This window comes from Perca flavescens, chromosome 17, assembly GCF_004354835.1.
Source record: "Perca flavescens isolate YP-PL-M2 chromosome 17, PFLA_1.0, whole genome shotgun sequence".
In the NCBI taxonomy this organism is placed as follows: domain Eukaryota; kingdom Metazoa; phylum Chordata; class Actinopteri; order Perciformes; family Percidae; genus Perca; species Perca flavescens.
Genome location: NC_041347.1, coordinates 33,147,092 through 33,160,142, shown reverse-complemented (window position 1 = coordinate 33,160,142; position 13,051 = coordinate 33,147,092). Strand labels below are relative to the sequence as shown.

At 42.3% G+C, this 13,051-nt stretch overlaps 1 protein-coding gene across 1 annotated transcript in view; it reads left to right on the top strand.

The window, feature by feature from the left end:
* The window catches only part of mmrn2a (multimerin 2a), a 35,714-nt gene extending 28,719 nt beyond the window's left edge, over positions 1–6,995 (top strand). Inside the window, exons 8-12 of the mRNA XM_028602985.1 lie at positions 1–70; positions 1,139–1,490; positions 2,855–3,045; positions 5,112–5,382; positions 6,165–6,995. The exon at positions 1–70 is cut by the window's left edge and continues 389 nt beyond it. Coding sequence (XP_028458786.1) covers positions 1–70; positions 1,139–1,490; positions 2,855–3,045; positions 5,112–5,382; positions 6,165–6,256 — 976 coding nt within the window. The 3' untranslated portion in view covers positions 6,257–6,995. The remainder of the gene's footprint in view (positions 71–1,138; positions 1,491–2,854; positions 3,046–5,111; positions 5,383–6,164) is intronic.
* The last annotated feature ends 6,056 nt before the right edge of the window (positions 6,996–13,051 follow it).

Sequence of the window (13,051 nt, the reverse complement as noted above, 5' to 3'; positions counted from 1 at the left end):
GCCGGGGCTATGGGCGGGGGGCGGAGACTGGCAGCCTGCAGTGGAAGCGCTGCAACACGCCCTCCAACAGGTGGGAAGAATATTTACTTTATTTTTGGGGGGTAAAACTACGTTTAAGATTATATGACAAACATCAGCTAGAAATGTCTTTATTCCTTCATTTGGGAAGATGTTTTTGGCTTCAGTGATTTACAACCACCCCGGCATAAATTAATCCCTAACCTTCCTACCTGTTGGCGATTTATTTGATACTTTTGATGCTTTTCTCGTCTTTATTCAATGTGCCGATGTGCTGCAATTGCATCAATCGGCAGAATGACTATTATCCCCTATTATTGTTCCGCCACATTTTTGTCCCGCTACTAGTCACGGAACGCTGCCAACACATGCACACAAAATACATCAAAACGTGTGTAATGATCGGGAATGGTGTGCTATGACTTTTCTAAGAGATTTGCCACGTGGTTTTCACAAAACCTGCAAATAAACGCCGCGACATTTCCATAGACTTAAATGGGAAATCGTTAAACATAGCTCAAAACTACCCTTCTTTGGGGTCATACTGTATCGCCATACTTTAATGTAGAAAAATAGTCTATGTGTGTGTGTGTGTCTGTGTGTATACGTCTGTGTGTGTGTCTGTGTGTGTACGTGTGTGTGTCTGTCTGTCTGTGTGTGTGTGTGTGAGGATTCTTCTTAACTTTTAAAAAAATAAGTTAAGACATACTGTATTTGTTGCTCTCACAAAGTTTTTGTCAGGTTTTTTTTTTGCGCTTTTTGACTGTTTTTATCGCTTTCTTTTGCGTTTTTGCGCATTTAGGTAGGAAGGGTTAGGGTAACATTATGGGCTGCTACAAGATCTGTAGCTTTTTCACCATTTTTTCCACTTCCTTCTAAAATTTTTGTAGCTTTTTCAGCGTTTTTGACACTTTTGGCCTAGCTAGAATTTGTTACTATTTTTTTCAATACTTTTTGATAATTTTTTCCATCTTTACTAAAATGTCCAAATAGAAATTCAAAAAAAGCCCCATGCCTCCAGGCATTTTATTTGAATTTAGTTTTTTAAAGCATTTATTTTTTTACGTACTTTTTACTTTTATTGTGAAATAAACCCAGCGTGCTTCCTGTCCTCTCCCAGGTGAGGGAGTCCGTGGCTTCCGTGACGTCCGAGCAGAGCAGCAGCCGGTCTCTGGACCAGCGCCTGACGCAGCTGAGCCGCTCGCTGGCGGCGGCGCTGGCCGACGTCTCGGTGCTGACGGAGTCTGAAAGGAAGCAGCGCGAAGAGATGCAGCGGCTCTCCGCCTCCTTCCTCTCGCTGCTAGCGGACGCCGTGCGCCACAGCGATGTGCTGGAGATCCTGCTGGGGGAGGAGGTGCTGGAGTTCCTGGACTGGCCCGTCCAGGACCAGGAGGCGCACAGCGTCCCTGCACTGAAGGAGACACTGAGGGGACATGAGCAGAGCATCGCCGCCCTGCTGGCCAGAAACACAGGTACACAAAAACGTTTACTACACCACTACAGACACACAGGTACACAATACTTACTACACAACTATAGAAACACAGGTATACAATAACGTTTACTACACAACTACAGACACAAGAAAAAAGGCTAAAAAACTAAATTGCAACAAAAAAGGCGACAAAATTGCTACAAAAAGGCGATAAATGGGCGACACAAAAGCAACAAAACTACTACAAAAAGGCAACAAAATTGCTACAAAAAGGTGACAACAAAAAGGCATCAAAGGCGAGAAAAAGGCGACAAAGTTGACAGAAAGTTGACAAAAAGTTGACAGAAAGGGCAACAAGGGCGACAAAACTGCTACAAAAAGGCAACAAAATTGCTACAGAAAGGCGACAAAAATACAACAAATAGGCGACAAAAAGGCAACAAAACGGCGACAAAAAGGCGTCAAAAAAGGCGTCAAAAAAGCATAAAAATTGCTACAAAAAAGTGTCAAAAGGTGACAAATTGCTACAAAACGGTGACAAAATTGCTACAAACAAGTGACAAAATTGCTGCAAAAAGGTGACAAAAAGGTGACAAATAGGCGACAAAAAGTCAACAAAAAAGGCGACAAAAGGGCGTCAAAAAGGCATTGAAAATGCAACAAATAGGTGACAAAAGACGACAATAAGTCAACAATAAGGCGACAAAAAGGCGTCAAAAAGGTGACAAAAAGGTGACAAAACGGCCTATTTTTTTTCTCCAAATGCTATTAAATTTAATAAAACACCAAAATTCAATGAAAGTAGTGAACTGCTCATTTATTTTACTTGTGAAGAACGTAGTGAATCATCCACGTTGTTTTTTTGTTTAAAAAAGATGTTTTGGACTTTGAATGCAGCTTCGTGCTGCATTCAAAGTTATTGTAAAATATCCTTTTCCCATGCAGTGGTTGGTTTTGTCGTTTAACAGGAATTAACTGGTGAAATAAGGAAGAGGCTCGATATTTATATAACATTGTATGATTTATTTTTTATATAACTATTTGACTGAAATGATTATCAGAATTAATCTCAGAAATAATTTGTTTTAAAAAAGACTAAAATGTTTTTTACTAAAACTTGACTAAGATATATAGAGTTCTCTTTTGACTAAACCTAGAATAAAATGATAAATAAAATGTAAAAAAAAATAAAACTTGACTAACAAAAAAAAGATATGTCAATGACTAAATATGACTAAAACTAACAAGGACATTTGGCACAAGACTAAGACTAAATTAAAAATAGGTGACAAAATTGACACTAGACCGAGACAAGTCCAAGTTCAAATACCAGCGAGTCCGAGACCATAGAAAATCGTGGTTGTTGTCGTTGGGTGCTTAACGTATCTTTCCGTCTCCTAGGAGACAGAGAGGAGCTCCCGTCAGCGGACCAGCCCCCCCCCTCCTCTTCGCTCCTCTCTGACGGATGGCGCCCGGCCAGCGTGACGAAGAACGCCGGCGGCGGTGCAGCGCGGGAACGCCAGCGCCTCCTACAGGCCGATGGCGGCGACCTCTGGAACCTCGAGATAACGGTGGAGGAGCTGAAGATGAAGGTCAGCGCTTGAAGAAGTATTCAGATCCTGAGTACTAATATAAGATAAAGTATTAATACCACCCTGTAATAATACTCTGTTACAAGTTAAAGTCCTGCAGTTAAAATGTAGTTAAAGTATTAAAAGTAAAGAAGAATCCTCACACACGCACACACGTACACACACAAACACACACACACACAGACATATACACACACACACACACACACAGACAGACAGACACACACACAAACACACACACACAGACGTATACACACAGACACACACACACACACACACACAGACAGACGTATACACACAGACACGTACACACACACACAGACGTTACACACAGACGCACGCACGTACACACACACAGACACACACAAACACACACGCACACAGACGTACACACAGACACACACAGACAAACACACAGACACACACATACACAGACGTACACACAGACACGTACACACACACACAGACGTTACACACAGGCCTTGCGCGCACACACACACACACACACACACACAAACACACACGCACACAGACGTACACACAGACACACACAGACAAACACACAGACACACACATACACAGACGTACACACAGACACGTACACACGCAGACGTTGCACACAGACGCACACACGTACACACACACAGACACACACAAACACACGCACACAGACGTTACACACACACACACACGTACACACACAGACACACACGTACACACACACAGACGTACAGACACGTACACACGCAGACGTTGCACACAGACGCACACACATACACAGACACACAGAGACACACAAGTTACTAGAAACTAAAGTAGACAGATGAATGTAGCGGAGTAACTAAAGTAACTAGTAACTAAAGCTGTAATTAATGAATGTAGTGGAGTAACTAAAGTAACTAGTAACTAAAGCTGGAAACTAAAGTAACTAGTAACTAAAGCTGGAACAGATGAATGTAGTGGAGTAACTAAAGAAACTGGTAACTAAAGCTGTAACAGATGAAAAGTAACTAACTACAGCTGTAACAGATGAATGTAATGAATGTAGTAACTAAAGCTGGAACAGATGAAACTAACAAAGTAACTAGTAACTAAAGCTGGAACAGATGAATGTAGCGGAGTAACTAAAGTAAGAGTAACTAAAAGTAACAGATGAATGTAGTAACTAAAGTAACTAGTAACAGATGAATGTAGCAGAGTAACTAAAGAAACTGGTAACTAAAGCTGTAACAGATGAATGTAGTGGAGTAACTAAAGTAACTACAGCTGTAACAGATGAATGTAATGGAGTAACTAAAGTAACTAGTAACTAAAGCTGGAACAGATGAATGTAGCGGAGTAACAATAGTAACTAGTAACTAAAGCTGGAACAGATGAATGTAGCGGAGTAACTAAAGTAACTAGTAACTAAAGCTGTAACAGATGAATGTAGCGGAGTAACTAAAGTAACTAGTAACTAAAGCTGTAACAGATGAATGTAGCAGAGTAACTAAAGTAACTAGTAACTAAAGCTGTAACAGATTAATGTAGCGGAGTAACTAAAGTAACTAGTAACTAAAGCTGTAACAGATTAATGTAGCGGAGTAACTAAAGTAACTAGTATCTAAAGCTGTAACAGATGAACGTAGTGGAGTAACTAAAGTAACTAAAGCTGTAACAGATGAATGTAATGGAGTAACTAGTAACTAAAGCTGTAACAGATGAATGTAGCGGAGTAACTAAAGTAACTAGTAACTAAAGCTGTAACAGATGAATGTAGCGGAGTAACTAAAGTAACTAGTAACTAAAGCTGTAACAGATGAATGTAGTGGAGTAACTAAAGTAACTAGTATCTAAAGCTGTAACAGATGAACGTAGTGGAGTAACTAAAGTAACTAAAGCTGTAACAGATGAATGTAATGGAGTAACTAGTAACTAAAGCTGTAACAGATGAATGTAGCGGAGTAACTAAAGTAACTAGTAACTAAAGCTGTAACAGATGAATGTAGTGGAGTAAAAAGTACAATATTTCTCTCTGAAATGTAGCGGAGTAGAAGTAGAAAGTAAAGTAGCTGCTTTTTCTTCAGGTTCTGCAGCTGGAGGAGACGATGGCGCCCAGCGGAGGCGCCGCGGCGCTGCAGGCGGAGGTGACGTGGCTGAAGCGCGGCCTGGAGGAACATCTGCGAACGTTTAAGAACGTGTTCAGCAACGCCGACGTGCTGGCCGGCTCGGCCGCCACGCTGGAGCTGGACAAACTGTGGCAGCTGCTGCAGAGCAGAGACGAGAAGAAAGAGAAGAAGAAGAAGAAGAAAGGAGGGAACCATCGCAGCCGGAGGGAGACGACAGGTGAGACGGCAGGTGAGACGGCAGGTGAGACGATAGGTGAGATGATAGGTGAGGCGACAGGTGACACGATAGGTGAGACTGCAGGTGAGACGGCAGGTGAGACGGCAGGTGAGACGGCAGGTGAGACGGTAGGTGAGGAGACAGGTGAGGCGACAGGTGAGACGGCAGGTGAGGAGACAGGTGAGGCGACAGGTGAGACGGCAGGTGAGACGACAGGTGAGGCGACAGGTGAGGCGACAGGTGAGGCGACAGGTGAGACGGCAGGTGAGACGGCAGGTGAGGCAATAGGTGAGGCGACAGGTGAGGCGACAGGTGAGGCGACAGGTGAGGCGACAGGTGAGGCGACAGGTGAGATGATAGGTGAGGCGACAGGTGACACGACAGGTGAGGCGACAGGTGAGACGACAGGTGAGGCGACAGGTGAGGCGACAGGTGAGGCGACAGGTGAGGCGACAGGTGAAAAGAAACGTTGAAAAGTCTGAATGTAAACGACGGAAAGACAACACAAGGGTTAAAAAAGGCAAGCGTCAGAAGAAAGTGCCGAACAAAGATCGGCAAAAAGCAGCGTTTTTTTTCAGAAATGCATTTTCTCTCTTTGTGTTTCCTGTCTAAGGTAACAAAAAGGCGACAAAAATGTAACCAAAATGCGACCAAAAAGGTGACAAAAAGGAGACAAAGTCCTGTTAGTGTTTCCTGTGTGTGTGTGTGTGTGTGTGTGTGTGTGTGTGTGTGTGTGTGTGTTTCCTGGTTCCTGGTTCCTTTGTTCAGCCTCCTTTCCTTCCTTTCCTCTCCAGGTGTTGCTCCGGTCCCGTCCAGCCAATCAGGAGCCTCCGTGCTGCTGGCGGCCGGAGGAGACGCTCGGCGGAGGAGGCCCGGCTGGAACTGAAAGGAGGAGCGTGGGCGGAGTCAGAGGACAATGTGTTCGACCAATCAGAGGAAAGATCTCGGGGAGTTCACTTATTTTACACTGTTTGCTTTAGAAAAAAGCGACAAAAATGTCCAAAATTTTTTTTTTTACTATTTATGGCTGAAAAAGCACTAACAACTTCGAAAAAAAGTTTTTCTTCTTTGCGGTTTGACAAAAAGAAGCATGAAAAAAAAAATCCTATTTGTTTCTTAAATGTGCCATAAACTTCTGAGGGAGGAGTCAAAGGGCTGCTCCACCTGACGGCGCTGTCGACCAATCAGAGGAAAGATCAGAGACTCTGGGAAGTCAGATTTTTCATAAAGACTTCAGAAGTGAGAAGTGGGTTTCCTGTTTATTGTTCCCGTGTCTGTAGAAAAAAGCACCAAAAGTGCCAAAAAAACTTCCAAAAACCTTCCAAAAAGTGCCTAAAGTCGAACAAAACACGTTCCTGTTTCTATTTGTGTAGAAAAAAGTGTCATCCTAAAACCAGAAACTGTTTCTGTTTGCGTTAAATAATCGAGATACAACATGTTAATGAGGGATGTTTAGAGGTTCTGGTTGGTGGGTTTTTATACTTTGGATAGAACCAGGCTAGCAGTTTCCCCCTGCTTCCAGTCTTTATGCTAAGCTAGGCTAACAACGTCCTGACTGCAGCTCCATGAACACAACACAACACATGTAGGACAGTATGGCAAGCCGTGTGGAACATTTATACAATACATTTGCTATAGTCAGTTTTAATTTTAGACATCAACAATGGAAAAAAGATATCCATAAAACATTTTGGGATATATGCAATTGGAAATTGCATTATGGATATCTGAGATGGTTTTTATTTTCGATATCTGAAATTTAAATTATTAATGATTAACAGTTGCATTGGAGATCTCTGACATTGCAGCTATATAGACTGTTGAGTCTGAGGTTACCACGTTTTGATTTTAAAAAGGAATATCTTCTGCTAGTTTCCCCCTCTCATTCCCCCTGCTCTGGGGTCTCATTTATAAACGTGGCGTACACACAAAACGGGGCTGAATACGTGCATACGCCACTTCCCACGCAAAGGTTGTGATTTATAAAAAACAAACTTGACGGGAGAATGTGCGGTCCTCCACGCAAACTCTGAACCGTGCGTATGCACATTATGAAGACAAAATAGGAATCACAGATGGTGAGGTGGTGAACTGAAGTCAGACTGCAAAAAGTAAATGGGAATAACTATAAGTAGAAAAAATTAAAATATTGATGCCTCGCACATTTTTTCACTCCATATCACCCACGTTACCATGAAGATTAAATCCAGCAGTGTTATTTGCACTTGTACTCAGTGATAACTGTTCCATAAACTGAAATCTTAAATAAAAATTAGTTCTTAATATTTAAATCGGTGCTGTCTCGCCGTCACATTGTCTGCTACGGAGCGCAGGAGGAGGAGATAGCCCAACTACATGGAATACAGGATATCATCAAATACCCTACCGTTAGATAACGGCAGAACACAGTGTAAATAACTAAATATATATCTTTAAAACTATGCATATATCATCAAATGTCAAAGTCTGAAAATACAGCCGTTAAGCTCTCGCGCAATCTTTACCCTTAATGTCCTCGTTATCAGTCCGAACTTTAAAACTGTTAACAAAACCTTCATGAAGAAAAGTGTGTTTGCCTATTACACTTTTTTTCATCTTCAGATTGTATTGCTGTGTTGGCAAGGTGTTAACAATCACAAATTGCTGTAAACATAAATACTGCGGTGACCCCGTGCGTAATGCTGCATGATGGCACTGCTGGCCCTGCAGGAGGACTAACCCCAATGGAAGAATCAGGAGAGAAAGAGACTTCAGGGACCATGACGATGACTGGCTAATTTGCCGATTTAGATTCCCTAAAGCTGAGCTCTTGGATCTATGTACTAAATTGGGTCCAGTAGAGAGGGCAACGCGCCGGAACCGTGCCATCCCGGTCCAAATACAGGTCCTCGCCACTCTGGGTGAAACCGGCTGTTTCCAGAGGGAAATGTCAGACAGCTAAGTGTTTTTTTAAATAAATATGATATATAATCTTCAACTTCATCACTAAGGCTTGTTTGGATATAATATATAGTTCTGTTAAATCTTGTTATGTACGTCTGGTATATCGAAGCTGTCCCCGGGTGCTGTAATGCCTGCCATTTTGAAAGATTTTATTAATAAAAGGTAGTCTATAATTCCAGTTTCCCTACACTGTGCGACAACAGGCCAAAATTATAATTCAATTGGCAGCAATTCCCGAGCGTCTGATGGATATATTATTTGTTGTTTCGAAATATGAATTTGGATAACGTTAGCGATAGTGAGATGTTTGCTACAGTTGCATTTCGAGTGATAAATCGGCTAAAACGTTTTATTTCTCGGATTTCCTGCTTTGTTTTAATGCCGCCAGGCGCTCTCTCTCTTCAGTCCCTCTCTACCTCGCTCGTCCACATACCGTTACGTGCACGCGGGCTCGTCGAGCCTCCGTATCGGCCTTTTCCACCAGCTGACAGTTCGTGAAATATAAATAAAACAGACTGACTGCAGTGCACAACGACACAAACAGATGAATGGTGAAGGAAGATTGATTCAAAGTAGTGAGTGATACAGAGTGCACTGTAAAAAAAAAGAGAAAAAAAAAAATATATATATATTATTTTTCTAATTATTTGCGGGGGATTAGGAACATTTTGGGGTAGCTTCAGCCCCCCTAAAACAGGCCTAACGACGTCCCTGCTTATCAGCATTCACGAGGTGCCTTGCATTGACTATTTATGGTCAAAAATGGGCATGTAGAGGGCGGGATAAGAGGTTGATCCACGTACGCACACTTGTAGTCAATCTGTGAATTATAAAGGGAACATTGCTTACAGTTGTGCGTACGCACGGTTTTATAAATCTGACTTTTTTTCGGCGTACGCCATTTTAGGCTTTTGGGCGTACATACACTTATAGAAAGGATCCTACGCACAGTTTTATAAATGAGACCCCTGGTGTTTCCCCCTCTCATTCCCCCTGCTCTGGTGTTTCCTCCTCTCATTCCCCCTGCTCTAGCGTTTCCTCCTCTCATTCCCCCTGCTCTAGCGTTTCCCCCTCTCATTCAACCTGCTCTGGCGTTTCCCCCTCTCACACACAGAGACATAGCCAGACCTTCCTATACGTAAAGAAAATATTTGTTGGTAAAGCCGCCTGTAATGTTTGTAAAGAACCAACATAACAATATATATATATATATATATATATATATATATATATATATATATATATATATATATATATATATATATATATATATATATATACACACACATAAATATGTATTTATATAAATGAAAGTGATGATATACATCTGAACGGTCTGTTACTTAATAAAAAGGTCTTATCTACACAAGTCTGTCTGATCTGTTTCTCTGATTTTAAATAAGCATTCAGCTCTCTAATTATAACGAGTATATATAGTACTCACTGGTCTCCAGTATTGGAAATACTGTAAAGTACAATCTTAAAGTAAAAGGACATCCAGTTTCATGGTAAGTTACACTGAAGAATATTGTATTTGACATAATTTGGCTGAGTTTCTTATTGGCTTATTTTGATACTATAAATAAAGTATAAATACTTTTATGATTCACAACTTTTATGGCTTATTTCTTGACATTTTATTCATTTTTTAATCACTTTTGACTCTGACAATTTTTTACTTTTATGACTTAAACATTAACAAAATATCAGAAGTCATGAAAGAAATGTTTTTAAAGTCCATGTTGCAGGGTTAATTTTCCTACGAATTTGTGCAATTTGCTTGTGGGTAATAAACATTTAAACTGTTATCCGTTGTATTTTTGTATCACAAAACAGAATATAATACGAAAAAGTAGGTACTATTTTACAGCGGTTTCCAATGACATACGTCACATTGGGGAGACGATAGACCAAAGCCCGTCTCGGTCTCTGCCACTGGTCTTGCCAAAAATGGCTTTTGGTCTTGAGGTGTCTTTATTATGCTTATAATAATATTGGAGGGAAAGGGAAACACGGCTTGGACGGGATGTTGTTCGGCATTTCACAAGTTTAGACAGCTAGCTAACGCCCGGCACTAGAGAGCTTGGGGACACTAGAGAGCCAGGGGACACCAAAGAAACAGAGACCAAACTGCAGTCGGCCACTGCAAAGCAACTGCAATGCGCTCAAATACACTAAAGTAGGAGTCAACCTCAGATACACAGAACAATGGCACTAGAGCAATGTGCTTGCTAACATCAAAAGCCGTGGGAATTGGACTGGCAGAATTTCGGATGAAGGAGGTGAATGACGTACCTGGAGCGGCAGCAGGCAGGCTTTCCACCCCCTGAGAGCTTTCAAGCTCGAGCTTCCATAGCTTTGCCTCATTTGAAGCTGAAGTTGCATGTGCTTAACTCTGCTAACACCATCAACCCACTCTGCACCAAGTTAGCAATAACTAACGGTTTAAGATCTCTTTTCAACGTAGTTTTGGTTACCGGAATCTGGAGGTGACTCGCTACAGTAACTAACTCATCTTTTCTACACACATTCATTTGGTCAAGAGTCGGATTGACTAAGAATGCCTCCAAGTCAAAGCACTCGGAAGCCATGACACCTAATCGCCTAGACAGCTGCACCAGATTACCAATTAGGGTTTCCACTTACCCTCTTCCAATAACCTTTCACCAGGAATTAAGTTAGATATCCCGGTCAAGCTCCCATTTATGTTACGTCCCGTAGCTAGGGGTATCAGGACATAAACATAAAACTAGGTGTAATTGGAATTTGAAAGGATGTTTATTTAGAATCAGGCAAATTAACAAAAAGAGCTTAAAAAAGGGAAAAGTGGGCCAGTGGGTGCTAAATAAACAGAATATAACAAAAAGAGATCCTCAAAAGGAAGACTATTTCTACACTTATAAGACAACAAAAAGTTAAACAATTCAATTTATAGTATCAAATCATAACAGTTATCTCGAGACACTTTACAGATAGAGTAGGTCTAGACCACACTATAAATTTACAAAACCCCAACAATTACAGTAATTCCCTCAAGAGCAAGCATTAGCAGTGGCTGTTGAGACCGTGGCGAGGAAAAACTCCCTTTTAGGAAGAAACCTCGGCAGACCCAGACTCTTGGTAGGCGGTGTCTGACGGGCCGGTTGGGGGGGGTGATGAACAACAGTGGTGATAATAGTCACATTAGAGATAATGGAACAGGGACTTCGAAGGTAGTCGTGGAAGTTCATAGCAGGGCACATCATGTCATACGGAGTAGTGCAGTCTCCAATACCGGATCCTGACTACTCTGTGTGTATGTACACCACAGCAGGGTGTTGCGGATGTAACGTGGCGCTGCAGAGCACGGGTGGATGCTGCAGACGCAGCAGGACATGGCTGGGCATTGAAGGGAATCGCAGAGCATACCTCTGCGAAGAAGAAACATAAGGACTCCAGGGAGTAAAGTCCCCAGAGCTAGGTTAGTAACAAGCATTTCTGGGACAGGATGCATACAAAAGGAAACAAGTGAAAATAGAGATTAGAGAGCAGCTCAGTGTGTCATAGGAAGGAACATCCCCGGCAGTCTAGAATTATAATAGCATAACTAAGAGAGGCAGGTTAGCTTAGAGAGAGGTGCCAGATCGGGCTTGAACTCTCCCCTGCCGGATCGGGCTGTTGACCTGCCTCCCTCTACTTTCACTATATTATTGATTATATGATAAATAAATCTGATGACTACGAAGAGAAGCATATGGGCTGGGTTAGGCAGACGCTGCAACTCCTCACTCCTTAACTATAAGCTTTATCAACAAGAAAAATCCTCTAACTAAAGGTACTTTACAAAACAAAACAAAATACTCACAGCACTCCTGAACCTAATGTGACTAAACAACAAACCTGTTAAATGCAATGATGGAATCAGTTTTTTTAAACTCAAGCCTTGGCCCACTTCCACACTCTCACAAACATTTTCACGAATGAATCTGGTCTGGCAGCTGCCAATCAGGCCTTTTAACTTGGAGGCAGCCTTCCTCAATTGGCCGGTCAGTGGTGGCATGCCACACCAATCAGCTTCCTCCTCCAGGAACTGGGCGGGACTTCCTTTGTCCCCCCAATCTGCAGCACGGGATGGCACAGCCTGCTTTGCATCTCACAAATCACTCAAATAAACACACACATTAAACGCACGCATGGGGATGCCAACGGCAGCCATAACAGTGAAAAAGAGACACTTGCTTTGCTGTTGGCCTTACAGCACTTTGAGGTAGATATTGGATCTACCTCTTTCCCAATCGTTGTTTACACTGATCATAACCCTCTGGTCTTTCGGTCCTGTAATCAGCGCTTGATGCCTTGGGTGCTTATTGTGCAAGACTACAACTTGGATCTCTGCCACAAGAGAGGTTCGGAGAACATAGTGGCTGACGCGTTGTCCAGGTTACATAAAAGTTGGTGTGTATTGTTGTGTTTTGTGTGTCACACAAACTTAGACTTTGTGTTTATGGGGGGTGGTGTTACGGCTGCCGTCGCCATCCTCGTGTGTGTTAATGTGTGTTTTTATTTGAGTGATTTGTGAAATGCAAAGCAGGCTGTGCCATCCCGTGCTGCAGATTGGAGTGACAAAGGAAGTCCCGCCCAGTTCCTGGAGGAGGAAGCTGATTGGTGCAAGAGAGAGAGAGAGAGAGAGAGAGAGGGAGAAGGGAGAGAGAGAGAGAGAGAGAGAGAGAGAGAGAGAGAGAGAGAGAGAGAGAGAGAG